General features: G+C 45.6%; 2 protein-coding genes across 5 annotated transcripts in view; one reads left to right on the forward strand and one right to left on the reverse strand.

The window, feature by feature from the left end:
• IFT81 (intraflagellar transport 81) overlaps nt 1–17,587 on the reverse strand; it is a 185,944-nt gene that overhangs the window by 116,865 nt on the left and 51,492 nt on the right. The gene's annotated exons all lie outside the window — the stretch shown is intronic.
• Nucleotides 1,969–17,587, forward strand: part of P2RX7 (purinergic receptor P2X 7) — a 45,297-nt gene continuing 29,678 nt past the window's right edge. Inside the window, exon 1 of the mRNA XM_008508271.2 lies at nt 1,969–2,247. Within this exon, the coding sequence (XP_008506493.2) occupies nt 2,123–2,247 (125 nt within the window). The 5' untranslated portion in view covers nt 1,969–2,122. The remainder of the gene's footprint in view (nt 2,248–17,587) is intronic.

The raw sequence follows: 17,587 nt of genomic DNA on the forward strand, positions 1-17,587 counted from the left end.
AGAAAGACTAGGAGGAAATATGTGTCTTCAGGTGGTGGCAAGGCCAGTACTGAAGCTATTTGCCTATTCTGGACATTCCCTATAAATGGAGTCATATAATATGTGGCCCTTTGTGTCTGGCTTCTCTCACTTAGCATAATCTTTTCAAGGTTCATCTATGTTGCAGCATGCGTCAGTAGTTCATTCCTTTTAATGGCTGAATAATATTCCACTGTGTGGATATACCACATTCTATTTATCCATTCACCTGTTGATGAACATTTGGGTTGTCTGCCTATTCACTCCTACATCTGCTAGTGGCTGGTGCTTTTGGGAATGAACATCATGCACAATGCTGTCCAAGGTCACAGAGGTGGTAAGATGTGACACCAGAATTGGAAGCCAGGCAACTAGTTCCTCAGCACCGATGTTCTAACCATCAGACTTTACTGCCCTGTGGATCTCTTCTGTGATCCAGATGAAGATTACTGTATCACTCAGAGGCCTGGTAGGAAAGTGATAGTGTACTCCAGTGGGGTAACTAATGATGGAGCCATTTACAAAGGTATGGGCAGTGTTAAGAAAAAGCAGTAAGGGATGATGAGCCACCTGGGGCTGACCAACAGCAGGGAGCCCTTACCACCCATAAGCCTGAAGGAGGGAGTGGTGCCCAGAAACCCTACCACATGCACCTGGCAGGAAAGAGCCAGGAAAATTCACATCCAACCTCACTGCCCTCCTGCCCTCCAGTCTCCTGACCTGGCAGCCAGGAGGTATGGGAGCCCCTGACACAGCTCACATGGATGGGAAAGTAAAATTTAGCTTAGACTGGAAAAGCAAAAATAGGCCTGGCCACTTAGGCTGGAAGAGCAGAAATGGATAAAGGTCGCCACAAAGAGAACAGGAAACGATATTTCTCTGTAGCTGTACAATGATAACGCACCCCCATCTTTGAGTGAGGGGCTGCTGCTTTCTTACTTTCTGAGAAATGTCATCCTCTAAAATCAGAGGCTATCAGAAACTTTGCTTTTGAAATTGCATCAGTAGGAATAAAATACTCCATTTTTGCCTGGAGGATCTAAGTCCCTGACACAGAGAAGCAGCTTCGATCTGCATGCACCTTGTGTGTGGAGCTTCAGATAAAGGATTTCTGGACATAGCATTCAACATCTCTTACAGTTTTATTGCTTCCAGGGAAACAAGGCCCTGGGTCCTTTCTGCAATCCAGATCTGAAGTTGACTGTTTTACACAAACCTGCTTTGCTTTGAACCTATTAAAACCCACTTTCATTTCAATTTAACCTAAACTCCACATCCCCGAGGACCCTTTGTTTGATGAGGCCCCATGGCCCCTCTGGCACATACTCTCTCTCACTGAATGGGTCAGTAAACCTCATTTTGTTGGACAGCAGGTTTGTTTCTGGCAGTCTTAGGCTGATTGGCCCAGGTCATGGGTGGACCTCCTGGGGCACAGAGCAGGATGGAGAGCGGATCTAGAGGGTCACGCAGGAAATATCCAGCATAGAAATAAAGTCCTCCTCCCCTCCCACTCCCCCGATAAACCTGAATCCCCCACCATCTACAGACTGGAGTGTTGTTAGGAAGTCGGAGAGGGAGAAACCTTCATTCACTCAGTGTTCTTACACAGCTGGGTCTAAATAAAGGGTTGTAGAAATGAATCAATCAGTCTCTTGAGTGGGGCTTGAGGCAATGGAAAAAATCGAGGCCCTTAACTGAGGCACGATGGAGGCACTGGGTCTCCTGACATGTGAAGGGCTGCCCCTTCCTCCCACTGAAATGAGTTAAAAAAAAAAAGTGAAAGGAAAAAGGGGAGAGACAGAATTCTAAAAATGCCCCCCTTTGAACACCATCTTTGTGCAGGCAACCGGGGGAGGCCGGCTGGGGCGGGGTAATCTGCCAGCCAGGACTGTAAGACTTGGCTTTTCTTGTTTATCTCCAGCCACATCTGGGGAAGTTGCCAGGGCCCGCCCCCACTCTGCTGTCATTGGAGGAGCTCAAACTTAAAAGGCTCCTGCTAAGAATCAAGTGGTTTCATTTTCTTCTTACTGGGGGGACCACTGTGGCCCATCTGTGAGGGTTGAGCCCTGGTCCAGCCCCGAGTGAGCAGAGCAAGCATCTCACCATGCCAGCCTGCTGCAGCTGGAACGATGTTTTCCAGTATGAGACAAACAAAGTCACCCGGATCCAGAGCATGAATTATGGCACCATTAAGTGGATCTGCCACCTGATCGTCTTTTCCTACGTTATGTAAGTGGGGTGTGGGGATGACCCCAAATCTCTGCAGTGGTTGATGGCACGGAAAATCCCAAGGCGCAGCTTCTGGTGCACATCCTGAATTCCATGTGGTTTTAAAATCTGAGCTGTGCACCTCATAGCAAGGTCGGGGTGGGTTGCGGGGGGAGGAAGGAGCAGGCAGGAGGAAGCAGTACCAGTCTGCTGCAGAAAGAAGCCACGGGAGGTGAGTGTGACACTTTGGGTTCTACCCTGGCCTGCTGAGGCAAGCCAGGCAGAGCAGGCTGGGAAAGGTGGGAAATGCAGGGCAACACCCTGGATTCCCAGGGAGGAGGCAAGGATTCAGGGCACGCCTGGTGGTAATGCTGGCATCTGTCTGAGTCATCACCACTTAGGGGGAGGAATAGGACTGGACTTGTAAATGTAACTTTAGGTGCTCTCCAGTGTCAGGAAGCCTCCCCTTGCTCTTTTTTTTTTTTTTTTTATTGTTTATTGAGATTTAATTTGCAGGGCCCGCCTGGCGGTGCAGCGGTTAAGTGTGCACATTCCGCTTCGGTGGCCCGAGGGTTCACCGGTTTGGATCCTAGGTGCAGATGTGGCACTGCTTGGCAAGCCATGCTGTGCTAGGCATCTCACATAGGCATATAAAGTAGAGAAAGATGGGCACAGATATTAGCCCAGGGCCAGTCTTCCTCAGCAAAAAGAGGAGGATTGGCAGCAGATGTTAGCTCAGGGCTAGTCTTCCTCAAAAAAAAAAAAAAGAGAGAGATAATTTGCATAGTGTACAATTCACCCATTTAAAGTGTACAATTTAGTGGTTTTTAGTACATTCACCGAGTTGTGCAATCATCACCATAATCAATTTTAGAATATTTTCATCACCTCAAAAAGAAACCCCACATCCTTAGCCATCATGCCATCACTCCCAACCCTCCTATTCCCCCACAGCTCCAGGCACCCACTGATCTACTTCCTGTCTCTATGGATTTGTCTATTCTGGGTATTTCATATAAATGAAATCATGCAATATGTGGTCCTTTGTGACTGGCTCCTTCCACTTAGCATCATGTTTTCAAAGTTTATCCATGTTGGAACATGTATCTCTACTTCATTCCTTTTTATGGCTGAGTAATATTCCATTGTATGAATATACTACTTTTTGGTAGACATCTGAGTTGTTTCCAATTTTCCGCTATTACAAATAATTCTGCTATGAACATCTGTGTACACATTTTTGCATAAACATGTTTTCAGTTTTCTTGGGTATGCACCTACGAGTGGAATTGGTGGATCATTTGATAACTCTATTTCCAACCTTTTGAAGAACCATCCAACTGTTTTTCACTGCAGCTGCACCATTTCATATTCCCACCAGCAACATATGTTCCCATTTCTCCACATCCTCACTAACACTTGTTGTTGTCTGCCTGTTGGATTATGGGCATCCTAGTGAGTTTTGAGTGCTATTCCATTGTGCTTTTGATTCACATTTCCCTAATAGCTAATGCCCCCTTACTCTTTGTGATGATGATGATGATGATGATAACTTGCATCTATATAGGAAGATGGTGTAGTCTACTAGCTAAGGATTAGAGCAACCTATTTTATAATCCTGCCTAAATTTCCTTGGCCAAGTCACTTAACCTCTCTGAGCCTCAGCTTCTGCATCTGTTCATAGAGTTGTTGTGATAATCAAACAAGAAAAGGCATGACAAGCCCTATCGATGCCTGGCATAGAGTAAGAGCTCCACAAATGGTAGCTATTTATAAAAATAATCTTTTTGAATATCATGGGTACTTTCATATATACCCTCTCCTTTGACTGTCAAAGTAACTGCGCCCAATCTTGGGATTTGAGATCTGGAAACGTGGATTCAAAAATTCTTCACCTCTTTGAGCCTTGGTTTCCTTATCTATAAAATGATAAATGTTTTTCTTTCATATGGTGGGATCTTATCTTCTCTTATCTTACATGCATTTAATTCCCTCAAATTCAGTTACACGGGTTCCACAAGGGCATCGAGCGAGAGCACAATTTAAACAATGCAGTGATTCAGTGATTGGGTGTAAGCATGAGATGGATGCTTGAATTGCGGTTCCCTCAGTCAGTCTCTGTTCTCACATGCTTCTCACAGAATGAGAATCTTGCAGCCCTACCTGAGAATCTAGATACATGTTTTCCACCTAACATATCCCCTAAAATAATCCAACTCCTTGACTTTCACCTGGTGCAAAACTGGAAAAACAGCAACTTGTTCCAGAGCTGGAGGAAAAATTGGTTCTGATGAAATCACTGAGAGGTGGAAGGTCTGTTTGCTATGGCTTGTGGAAAATTTCAGGGTTTACCAAAGGCAGTTTTGACCAGACACAATTTTCACCCTAAGCGCTGACTTTAGAAGATAACTGCCATGTAAAATGCTTCTCCATTGTTTATATCTTAAAATACAAAACTGAAGAAACAATATTGCCAACTCTGCTTTTTTCCTCTATGTTAATGGAACGTCTATTTGCATCTCACTGAATGGAGTCCCACAGAACACAGCTTGGGAAATGCTGCCTTAAGTTGTACTGTGAGGCCTCATGCTGATGTAACTGCAACTTGGCCACCCGTGAAATGGGTAGACCCATAGTTTGCATCAAATAGGACTGGTACGGACCATAGGTAGAAGTCCAGACAGGCTCAGGTAATATTCAGGATACACTGCAGCAGGTGAGAGGTTCTGGCCATGGGGTTCTGGGTTCAGATGCTGTCCATTCTAGAGGTGAAAAAGCAAAGATCCAGGATAATGAAGTAAGACAGGGCCTCAGTTATTGAGACTGGAGTACAAGACAGGGGCTGGCAACAGAGGAAATAAAACGAGGGGCTGATTAGCTTCTCACAGTCCCTCACAGCCAACTTCAGATCTGGAGTCAAAGGCAGACGCTGCAGCTACAGGTGGGATCAAGTGGCTCCAGCTTCCAGGGTTGCAGGAGCGTATGGACAGGATGCTGACTAGGTCTGTGTTAGTTAGAATTGTTTGGATAGTAAGTGACAGAAACCTAACTCAAGATAGCCACGAAACCACACAGGGGAATTTGCCACCACATAATTTGGCAGTGGAAGAGATCAGACATGGATGGTTAGAAAGGTTCAAACTGTGTCATCAGGGCTGAGTCTCTCTCCCCACATCTTGGCTCTATTTGGCTTTCTTCTTGAATAGGCTATGTAGCAAGACAGCACACTCGTATCCTCACATCCTCCACTTTAGCAATCCCAGAGGAAAAAACGAGCCTCTCCTGATAGCTCTGGCAGGAAAGACTCTGATTGGATGGGCTTGAGTTACATATCCATCTCTGAGCAAATCGCTGGGGCTACAGGCATGGTGTCACCTGATTGGCCAACCCTGGTCATGTGCTCACTCTTATGGCAGGAAGTAGGGAGAGGGTGGCAGAGCTGAATGAGCCTGATCTGAACCACATCCAGTGGCTTTTCTTTAAGAAAGAAGAATTCGATTGCCAGAAGAAATGGGAAAAGAAAGTGAGGGGTGGGGTGGGAGAGACAGACAAAAAACAAGCATCTGTTACAAAGTCTTTACAAAAGCCAGAAATTCCAGGGACTTCTGAAGGTTACTCCTCTGCCCCTGGCTTGTCTCAGCCCTGTACCTGGGCTGTGAAGACTCTGCCCCAGGTTATTGCCAAGGCCAGGCCCTTGTATTCTCAACAGAAATTTCCTCTGAGAATCAGTTCCTGGAATTCCATAGAGTTTTCCATCCCATGATTCTGTTTTATTCTCTGGCCTCAATGAGATGGGAAGAATGGGATAATGATGATTATACTCCCAGGAACCTGAGATTCGAAAACCTAAATGACAATAAAGATAACTTCCTTTTATTGTTGGCTTTATTTCTATCATCTCATTTGATATGCTGGGACTTAGGTATTCTTTTCATTATTTCCCAGATAAGGAAACAGAAGCTATGAAAGATGGAGCTAAATTCTAAAAGATCATCCAGTTAGAAAGCGGGTTTTGAAAGGGACTTGAGTCAAAGCCAATGTTCTTAACCCACAAATCACTCTGCTGAAGTGGTTACCTGTCAGACTGTAAAAGGCCAGCCACTGGGCCTCGCCACTCCTTGGCCCATCATTCTTCCTTCTTCACTATGATCTTGTCCTTCTGGGTTGGCCAGGGCAAGTGAACAAGGAGGGAGGCTGGGATGAGCATCCCATGAGCTTGTCCTCCATTATTCATTCATTCCTCAAATAAATTTTAGAGTATCTGCTATGAGTCAAGCACCATTCAATGAAGCTAGAGACTATAACAGTGAGCAAAACAAAGTTCCTGAAACTCATGGGGTTATATCCAAATGGAGGAGAGAGACATGATACAAAAATGCAAAGAGACATAATAAAATGTCTGATGGTGATAAGTGGTATGAAGAATAATAAAGCAGGGTAGAGGATAGAGAATGATGAAGGGCATATGTAAGCATATGTGTGATAGAGACATTTGGGTTGAGATCTGTACGAAGAGAGGGAACAAACCATGAAGTATCTAGAAGAGTGTTTCTGGTGGAGGGAACAGCAAGTGCAAAGGCCCTGAGGTAGGGATTTGACAGGCTGTTCAAGGAAAAGCAAGGAGGTATGTGGCTGGAGCAGAGTGGACTAGGTAGAGAATGAGAAGTAGTAGTAGGCGGGTTGGAGAGGTAACATGAGTCGGGGAGGGAGGGCAGATCATTCAGGCCCTTGAAGGCCACTCTAAGTTCTTCAGATTTTATTCGGAATGAGTTGAGAAGCCATAGGAGGATTTTATGCAGAGAAGTAAAAGATATTTGCATTCTCTTGTGAAGATTTCCCTCTTCCTGGAGGCTAGACCTCTCAGAAGCTTTTTCTAATGAATACAGAAGAGTAGGGAAGGTTGAGAGAGAAACAGAAGAACAAACTCCACTCACAACTGCTTCTCTGCCACGCAGTCAACCCCCACCTGGCCCAGCGGCAAGCTCAATATTGTCCTGCACAGCCGCAGGCTGTCTGTCACCATGGACACGGTGCTGCTGGGCTAGTTTGTAATCCTTAAAATGGCTGGTTGCCTGTTTCCTGGGAGGACAGCCACACACCTGTGAGGCTGGGCCTCCTCCAGCTGAGTGGAAGTGAGTTCACAGAGGTGGAGGGAGGCACCAGAGGCCGGGGAGGGGCAAATCCATCCCAGGCATGTTCCCTGTGGCCCCTGCACTTCGGTGCCACATTCTCATCCCACTCTGGGCCCCCGGGTGACGTGATAAAGACGGCAGGGTCCAGAGAAGACCCACTTCAGGAGGCGATCCCCTCTAGAAGGGGAAGAATCCAGCCACCTGACACACGGGACGGAGACTCAGGGAATAGCAAATGCAAAGGTCTGGAAGCAAAAGAAGGGAAGAGCCAGAAAGACAGCATGTTCCAGAATCTGGTGAGGGAGAAGGGAGGAACAGGAGCCCAGGGCAGACAAGTAGGCGGGGGCCAGACCACAGGAAGAGTTAGAGTTTGTTTCTCAATGCCATGTGAAGTCACTGAAAAGTGTTACACTGGGAAGTGAAGCCATTTGATTCACGTTTCTAAAAGCGCTCTCAGGCCACCGTGAAGAATATAAACTGTAGGGGGTGGGAGTGACAGTGAGGGAACCAGTGAGAAGGCTGCTGGAGTCACTCAGATGAGAGAAGATGGAGAAAAGGACCAGAATGGGACGGTGCAGCTGGAGAGAAGCGGGCAAAGCTGGGATATGTTTTGGAGGCAGAACTGATGGATTTGATAGGAGGTGGAAAATGACTCTAGCTTTCTCGGTGGATGATGACGCCTTTTACTGAGAGGAGGAAGAACAAGAAGAGGCAAGCTTGCTGGCTAACATAGCATTGTTAATTATGTCAAGCAAGCTATTAAAATACCCCAACTATACCATCTATCAGCATCCCTTCATCAATGTCTAAACCAAAATGTTAAAAAAGATGGATGCACATACTCTAAAAATACAAGCACGATCCTTTCAGACAACTGAATTTTGCTTTATGAAGAGCTTGCCTTGTTGTCCTGGTTTTCTCATTTCCCTGTGGGATGGTGGAGGCTTCTCTAAGCACCAGCTCTCATGCACCCATAGGCTTCTGGGTGCCAGGGCTCCAGCTCAGCCTCTCACCTGGGGCAGGAATCTCCTGGGTTCTTAGCACAGTGCTGGGAAGAGCAAGGACCAGATTATATGGATTATTCACAGGACTGCATGTGTGTCACCTGGCTGGTGTGCCAAATGCCAGAGAAAGGGAGGCAAAGGTGGGACTGGAGAAGCCAGCAGGGATCAGATTGTGAACAACCTTGAACTTCATCTTGAGGACACTGAGAAAGCATGAAGAGTCTTCCCCAGCCCACCATCAACATTTTATTATGAAAAATTTCAACCAGCCAGAAAACATTAAGGGTTTTTTGCTCATATTTTTGTTTGAGAGAGAGCTTTCTGCTTTCAATACGGTAACGCCTACTGAGTACTTTTGAGCGCTTAGCATGGGCCAGGTTCTGTTCTTAGCTTGTGACATGTATTAGCCTGTTTCATCATCATAAATAATCCTACAAGACTGGTTCTTATAGTGGGAAATCATGATTTGAACAGCGTAACTATAGGGAAATTCCTGTGTTATGGGCTCCACCTCTCAACTATATGTCACAGCTTAATTTCCCAGCCTCCCTTGCAGCTAGGACATAGGCATGAGACCCAAGCTTTTCAAACATATGCACCATGCAACACTTTGGTACACAGGGAATAACATGAGGTAGTGAGTGTGAGCAGAATTCATCTTTAGGAATGTATGGAGGCAGGACCAGCCTTGACTTACACAACAGGGACCAGTTCCCTGGACCCCATGCTTCAGAGACCCCTCTTGGGCCCTCTGCTGGCTGCAAGCTTCCCCTGGAGGAAGAGGGGCTGTGTTTGTTTCTATTGCTGTGTAAGAAATTACCATACATCTAGCTGCATAAAACAACACCCGTGTATCAGCTCACAGTTCTATAGGTCAGTAGTGGGCATGATTGAAATCAAAGTGTCAGCTGGACTGAGTTCTAACCTTGGGGCTCTGGGGAAAAATTCACTTCGAAGCTCATTCTTGTTAGCAGAATTCAATTCCTTGCAATTATAGGACTGAGAGTTCTGTTTCCTTGCTGGCTGTGAGCCAGGGGCTGCTCTCAGATCCTAGAGGCCACTTGCATTCTTTGCCCTGTGGCCCTTTCCATCTTCAAGCCAGCAATGACACAATGAATTGTTTTCATGCTTCAAATCTCTGACTTCTCTTCTGGGATCAGCCAAAGAAAACTCTCTCCTCTTGAAGGGCTCATGTGATTGGGTCAGGCCTACCCAGATGATCTTCCTATCTTAAGGTCAATTGTATAATATAACCTAATGTTGGAAGTATATCCATCATACTCAAAGTTTGGGGGATTAGGTAGGATGTGAATGCCATGATACAGGAAATGTTGGGGTCATCTTAGAAGTCTGCCTGCCATAAGGGCAGAATGTGCTCATCCAGAGCTGCACTCCCCACATCCCACCAAGCTCTGGGTATGCAGGACCCCAGAATTCACTTTCCAAATGGCCCTGAACCTCTTTGTGGATTTATCCTCTTGAGAGATGACCATAGCACCCGTGGGCATGCTTCTAAGACCAAGGGGTGTCCAAGGGGATGCTGTATGCAGGTGGAGGGTATGGAGGGAGTTTGGCCATGCAGTGCAGGGCATCCACACACACGTACATGAGGCCCCTCACAGAGCTGGAAGGAACCAGAAGTGAGATGAGAAGGGGTGTGGGCTATGGGCCGGGGTCCCTTCAGCCAGTGCTTCCACGTTCCAGCTCAGAATCCTGAGGAGTCTAAGAATTCTAAATTTGAATCAGGTTGTAATGAAGGTATGTCAAAGTAGACAAGAGGGCACATTTTATTTTAAGTCAGTTATGATTTTAAATGTTTAACGTGGTATATGGGCCTCCACTTGTTCTCTTGCCCAGGTGTTAGTTTCCTGTGGCTGCTATGACAAATAACCACAAACTTGGTGACTTCAAACAACAGGCTGGCGCTGTTGCCTAATGGTTAGGTTTCATGTGCTCCTCTTCAGTGGCCTGGGTTCAGTCCCCATGTGCGGACCTATACCACTCGTTGGCAGCCATGCTGTAGCGGCAACCCACATACAAAATAGAGGAAGACCGGCACAGATGTTAGCTCAGGGCCAATCTTACTCAAGCAAAAAGAGGAAGATTGGCAACAGATGTTAGCTCAGGGCCAACCTTCCTCACCAAACAAACAAACAAAAAAACCCAATTTATTCTCTCATAGTTCTGGAAGCCAGACATCTAAAATCAGTACCACTGGGCCAAAATCAAGGTGTCAGCAGGGCCACCTTCCCTCCAGAGGCTCTAGGAAAGAAGCCTTCCTTGCCTCTTCCAGCTTCTGGTGGTTGCTGGTGTTCCATGGCTTGTGGTTGCCTCACCCTGATCTTGGAGGCCAGTATCTTTGTCTCTGCTCCATCTTCACAAAGCTCTCTCCTGTGTGTATGTGTGTGTGTGAAAGCCCCCTCTGTCTCTCTAAGGACACATGTGATCACCCACTTGGATAATCCAGGATAATCTCATCATCTCAAATCCTCAATCACATCTGCAAAGACCCTTTTCCCAAATAGGGTACCATTTACAGGTCCCAGGGATTAGGGCCTGATAGCTCTGGGGCCATCATTCAGCCTATTATCAGAGGGGAGGCCCCAGTAGCATCCAGCTCATTGGAGAATGGCAGTGACTGAGGTCCTGGCTCTCATTCCCAAACATTATTGGCATGAGCTGTCCCATGTTTGAGTTCCCACTTTAGGGCTTAGCAGTGGCTGACAGTCTTTTCTCTGGAATAGTTCCTGTTCCCTGGGTGTTATTCCTGACTGTGTGGTGTCTAAGTGAGCCTGGTTTTTGGTCCTCCATGAGATTGTATGAACTGCCTAACATCCTTTCAAAATCTCCTTCTTCCTTTATTTTTTAACAACTTTTTTGAGGTATAATTTGTATATTGTAAAATCACCCACTTTAAGCATACACTTCAATGATTTTTAATAAATTTGCCAAGTTATGCAACCATCACCACAATCCAGTTTTTGAATATTATATCACCCCAGGAAGATGCCTTATTCCCATTTTCAGTCATTCCCCATCCCACTCCCCAGACCCAGTCAACCACTAATCTACTCTCTACCTCTACAGATCTGCCTTTTCTAGACAATCTTTCTTCTTAAACTTGGCAGAATGATTTCTGTTGTTTAGAACCAGAAATCCTGTCCAATAGAATATTAATATCCCCTTATGATAGAAGAAGACATGATGACCCAGAAAGGTTAAGTGACTGACAAAAGGTCGTGTCGCTAGTAAGAGGGAGAGTGGTAGAGTGGTAGTAGTAACACACAACCCAAGCATGTCACTCCAGAGTCCAAGCTCTTACTGAAGTAATGTAGAGAATGGAGGTGATAGGAGTGCAAGTGGAGGGAGATAGACCATTTAGGAGGCTATGGGGTAGTCCAGGTGAGAGTTGATGGTGACCTGGACTGAGCAGGTGACAGTGGTAGAGAAGTAGATGGATCTGAATAACACTAGGAAGATAAAACAATAGGATTTGACAAATTGAATGGATGAGGGGGAATGAGGGAAAGGATGAGTTAAGGAGTATGCCATGTCTCTGGCTTGGGCAATTGGTGGGTGGTGGAAGAACTTATTGGCATAGGAAATGTGGGAGAAAAAGCCCATTTGGAGTGGAAGATGAAGTCAGAACTGAAGGCATTGAGTTTGACATATTTATGGGACACACAAATCTAGATGCTTAGTGGGTAGTTGGATATATGGATCTGGAGCTGGAGATATAGATTTATATATCACCAGCATATACATGGCAACTAGAACTATGGAAGTAGCTGCAACTGATCAGCAAGAGACAATGTAGATCTAGGGCTGGCCCTGTGGCCGAGTGGTTAAGTTCGCGCGCTCTGCTGCAAGCGGCTCAGTGTTTCGTTGGTTCGAATCCTGGGCGCGGACATGGCACTGCTCATCAAACCACGCTGAGGCAGCATCCCATATGCCACAACTAGAAGGACCCACAACGAAGAGTATACAAGAGTATACAACATGTACCGGGCGGCTTTGGGGAGAAAAAGGAAAAAAATAAAATCTTTAAAAAAAAAAAAAGAGACGATGTAGGTGAGAAGGCAAGAGGGCTTTGAATAGACCCTGAGGAATGCTAACCTTTAAGTGATGGGAAGCACAGAAGTCCCCGAAGGATTATGAGAAGGGATGGTCATAGAGATCCAAAGAAAGTCAGGAGAAGTGGATTCCAGGAAGCTACGGGAAGAAAGGGAGGGAGGTGGTGCATGGTCATTGGCATCAAATGCTGCTGAGAGTTCCAGGAAGATCAGGTCTGTGGCATGTCTATTGGATTTAGTGATGATGACGTTGTTGTTTACTTGGCAAGAGAGGCTTTAGAGAAGTGCTGGGGGCGGGAACCAGACTGGAGTGGGCAGAGGAGTGAATGCAGATGCGGAAACGGATGTGGTGACTCACTCTTTCAAAGGACTTGGCTACAAAGGAGAAGAGAGGCATCCAGTGGTGGTAGGAGAAGAATGTCGGGGTTCAGGGAGGGTTTATTTTTAAGATGGGAAGTGATGTTAAAATGCAGATGGAGAGAAGACCAGAGAGCAAGAGATGATGAGATAAATAGAAATTATCATCATAGTCATCGTCATCACTGTCACTAACAACCACAAGGAAAGCCTGTTCTGTTCTGGGATTGCTCTAATTGTTAGACATTTCCTCCTTATACTAAGTGAAAATCTGTCTCCCTGTAATTTTCCCCTTTGGTTAGAGTTCTGTTCTGTGGTCCCTCTTCTACTTGACACTCTTCAAATAACTATACCCTCCTACTGCATTTCTCCTCTTCAAAATAATAACTCTGATCCCTCCAGCCATGTGCCTCCAACACTGTGTCCAGACCCTTTGCTTTCTCAGCCAAGCCCACACAGCCACTCTTGTTTGTCAAGGCCCTCTTAAAAGGCAGTGTGTGCACTCTTGCTTTGCTGGTGGAAGCATGAAATGCTTTGACCTTTTGCGGTTTGGCAAAATGAACTGAGATATAGAATGTGCACATCCTGTGCCTCGAAATTCATCTTAAGGATTTAACACCTTAGACGTAAAAAGATTCTTGTGCAAGTACATGCCCGACAACATAGAAGAGGAGGGCCGAGAGGCAACGAAGTATAGTGCTTAAGAGAATAAACTGAGCCTCAGTGAGGAAAGACTGAATGCTTCCCCCACAGATCAGGAAGAAGACAAGGGTGCCTCTTTTCACCACTGCTATTCAACATTGTACTGAAAATTCTAGCCAGGGAGGGCAGTTAGGCTTGAAAAAGAAATAAAAGGCATCCAAATTGGAAAAGAAGAAGTAAAACTATCTTTATACTCAGGTGATATGATCCTATTTATGGAGAATCCCAAAGAATTCACAAAAAAATTGTTAAAGATGGGGCCAGCCCTGTGGTGGCGTAGCGGTTAAGTTTGTGCGCTCAGCTTTGGTCGCCCAGGGTTTGCCGAGAGGAGGATTGGCAGCGGACATTAGTGCAGGGTTAATCTTCCTCAAAAAAATATTAAAAAATAAATTTTTTTTTTTAAAACTTGTTAAAGTTAATAAACCAATTCAGTAAAGTTTCAAGGTACAAGATCAACACACAAAAATCAGTTGTGTTTCCATACACCAGCAATGAGCAATCCAAAAAAGAAATTAAGAAAACAATTCCATTTACAATAGCATCCAAAAGAGCATAGGCTGTGGAGCCAGTGTTGCTACTTACTGTGTATCTTAGTCTGTTCGGGCTGCTATAACAAAATATCACAGACTGAGCGGCTTATAAACAACAGAAATTTATTTCTCCCACTTCTGGAGTCTGGAAGTCCAAGATGAAGGCACTGGCAGATTCACTGTCTGGCGAGAACTTGCTTCCTGGTTCACAGACGGCTGTCTTTTTGCTGTGTCCTCACATGGTGGAAGGGGTGAGGGGTTTCTGGGGCCTCTTATATAAGGGCATTAATCCATTCATGAGGGCTCCACCCTCATGACCTAATCACCTCCCAAAGGCCTCACCTCCAAACACCATCACATTGAGGGCTGGGTTTCAGCATATGAATGCTGGGGGTCACAAACATCCAGGCTATAGCATTCTGTGAACTTAGGCTCATTCCTCTAAGCCACAGTTTGCTCAGCTAAAAGGTGGGTGTAATACCAGTGCCTTCCTTACAGGTTTGTTTTGGGGAGGTGAGGATTGGAAGAGTTAATATGTTACTAAACTACGCTTAGAGGAGTGCTTGACACATAGTAAAAGCGATATCAGAATTACTGAAAAAATGTTTACGATAGGGAAAAACCAAACAAAAGTTCCAGTTAAGTATCCATCAGTAAGAGCCTGGCTGGTGAATTATCACAACTTACCTCTTAGCTTGAACCATATAGACCTGCCAATATCCTACTGTTTAGCGCCACAAAGTGGGTAATTTCTTACATTCCAATCTAAACACTAGAATACTCTGTAACCATTAAAAATGATTACCTATCATAAATCTATCTCTATCATGAATTTATCATTACAGTTGTAGAAGAATTAATAACATATGATTCAGTAGAAATAGCAAGTTATAAAAAAGCATGTAGAGTGTGGCCATGTTTGTGTGTCCAGCTCTCTAGAAGTTACTCTCAAAGTTTCAAGTTTAACCTCTCAGAGGGAAAATGTTGGAAGCTTTTCATGTTCTTTGTGCTTTTCTGTGAAATTTACACCTTTACAACAACAAAAGGGATTTTCTTTAAAAATGTGGCTCATAAAACCTGAACACGGGGCTCCTATTGCTGCCTGATCAGGGCATAGGTCACTGGGCCTAGCACTACCCAGAGCGGAATATTCTACTCTCACTGAAGCTTAAGACAACACTAGTTTGTTGTGTTTTTTTTTAATCTGGATGATATAACACAACCGTCACTTCATACAAGCTTAAGGTTTTCTAAAATTTTCCAGCCTCTTTAACATAAACCTCTGCCAATTTGCGTGGTCCATAGTTTGTATGTGCATAATTGAGCTTTTGAGCTCAAGGCCAGGACTTTACATGTATCCATTATATTTCCTCTAATTGGTAAACATTAACCAATAGATTAGGACTCACTCCCTACTCTCCATATAGTAGAATGTGTAGAAAGTATTGTGTTCCGGAGTGGGAGTTTTTCGAACGAGACAGAGACAGAGTTTGGGAAGTATGGAAAGAGAGTTTGGGAAGTATGTGCTAGATGACGGAGAAGGACGAGAGCTAAAGGGAATTAGAAGTGAAGACGATGTCTTAGTCAAGCCGTGGGTGACAAGAAACTGAAACCCCCTCAGGTGAGCTCAAGGAAAGCTGGGGTAGGGTGGAATGGGGGCTCTTATACAGCTACAGCAGGCTTACTATATTGTGGTTGGCTGAAGAATGGCTCCCCCAAAATCTCTGTGTCCTAATTCCTGGCACCTAATTGCCGGTGAATAGGTTATCTTACATGGCAGAAGCCACTTTGCAGATAAGATTAAGTTCAAGGTCTTGAGATGAGGAGATTGATGATCTGAGTGGCCCCAGTGTAATAATAAGGACAAGAGTCTTTATAAGAGGGAGGCAAGAGGGTCAAAGTTAGAAAAAGGAGATGTGACAACAGGAGCTGAGGTTGGAGTGACGTGGCTATGAGCTGAGGAGTGCCAAGGCAGCCTCTAGAAGCTGGAATAGGCAAGGAACAGATTCTGTTATGGAGCCTCTAGAAGGAAGCAGCCTTGTCGTGAGCTTGGTTTTAGCCCTGTAAGACTGATTTTAGGCATCTGATGCCCAGAACTGTAAGAGAATAAATTCATGGTGTTTTAAGCCACTGAAGTCACGGTAATTTGCTACGACAGCAATAGGAAACTAATACAATTGGTATTTAACTTTCCACGGGGGGTGCTGTGCTTTCTTCTCAGCATGCGTCTTGTTGCCCTTGGCCCTTTGCTGGCCTCCCACCACAGCTGAGTGGACCAGGGAGGGACATAATCAGATTCACCTCCTGGGATTTTAAATACAAGAAGCAGAGGCTGCAGGCCCCACTTCTCCAAGAAGCACAGCGGGCACAGTGCCCAGGGCCCACAGTTCTTCTAGGGGCTCACGAAAATGTCTATTGGCCCTGGGTTGGGCGTGAGTTAACCAGATGCGAGGGCAGTTCATTCTCAGGTCCCGTCCTTCCACTTCAGTGTTACCTTTGCTCCGTGAGCCCAGGCGCTGTGAGGGAGAGCCGGGCTTTGCTGAGGGGACTTCCTCCCCACGGTGCTTTGAGGACCCTACCGCCATGCTGGCATGCAGCCAACCCCCCCTGAGGTGCCATTACAAGACTGTGAAAGCCATTCATAGTCAGAACACGTGGCTCGGGACTCTGAAGAACCTCTTTATGGTGGGCTCCTTCGTCTGCATCTGGTGAGTTGAGTGCAGTGTGCCAGCCTGAGGGCTCCAGGGCTGATCTCGCTCTCCCTCCTTCCCTCCTCCCCTGGCCCCCCACAGCCAGACTCCCTGTGAGTGCCCAGGCTTCTCTCATGTTAGCCCTCTTCCACCTTCCCAGACTCTCTGCAGCGTTCCTCTCCGCCAGCTTAACCTACTCATGCTACAGGGCCCAGCCAAACCCCAACTCTTTCATGCCCGTTTGCTCCAGGCACCAGTGGTTTTGCATCTTCTGAACACACAGAATTGTAGCTTCTTGGAGCCGAAAGGTCGTAGAGATTAGGGAGCCAGGCAGTTATCCTCTCGTTCAGGGACTAAACCCACAGCCCAGAGGGATGGCATGGCTTGTTTGAGTCACCAAGCGAGTTGGGAGAGAGCTGCTGGGATGGTCATTAGAATGTTCTTTCCATGGGGCAGGATACTGCAAACTCTGTTTCTTTTCCTCTTCTTTCCTTTGATGCAGCTCTGAAGCATTTTCATTCTTAAAATGATATATTCATTACTACACAAAGACAAGTTTTCTGATTTATAAGAGGGTTGGATTCCATTAAGACTGACCTATAACATGTTGGCATTCTGGAATGAATAAGAGAGATCAGAATTGAGCTTCCCAAATGGTGGGCCAAACTGACCCAGTGTTATTCTGGGAGAATGTTGCAATATCTAACATGAAGAAACATTGCGCATACCATGAACATGTTGTGAGGCTAGGCTGAAAGATATTGTTGCATGTTTGTCTATGGAATCATATTTAATAACTCTGTCTCATATATGCTGATTGGATCTCAGATCTGGATCTCCAGCCTTAATGTCTTTCTTCATGAGCTTTATTGG

This window comes from Equus przewalskii, chromosome 7, assembly GCF_037783145.1.
Source record: "Equus przewalskii isolate Varuska chromosome 7, EquPr2, whole genome shotgun sequence".
Lineage (NCBI taxonomy): Eukaryota > Metazoa > Chordata > Mammalia > Perissodactyla > Equidae > Equus > Equus przewalskii.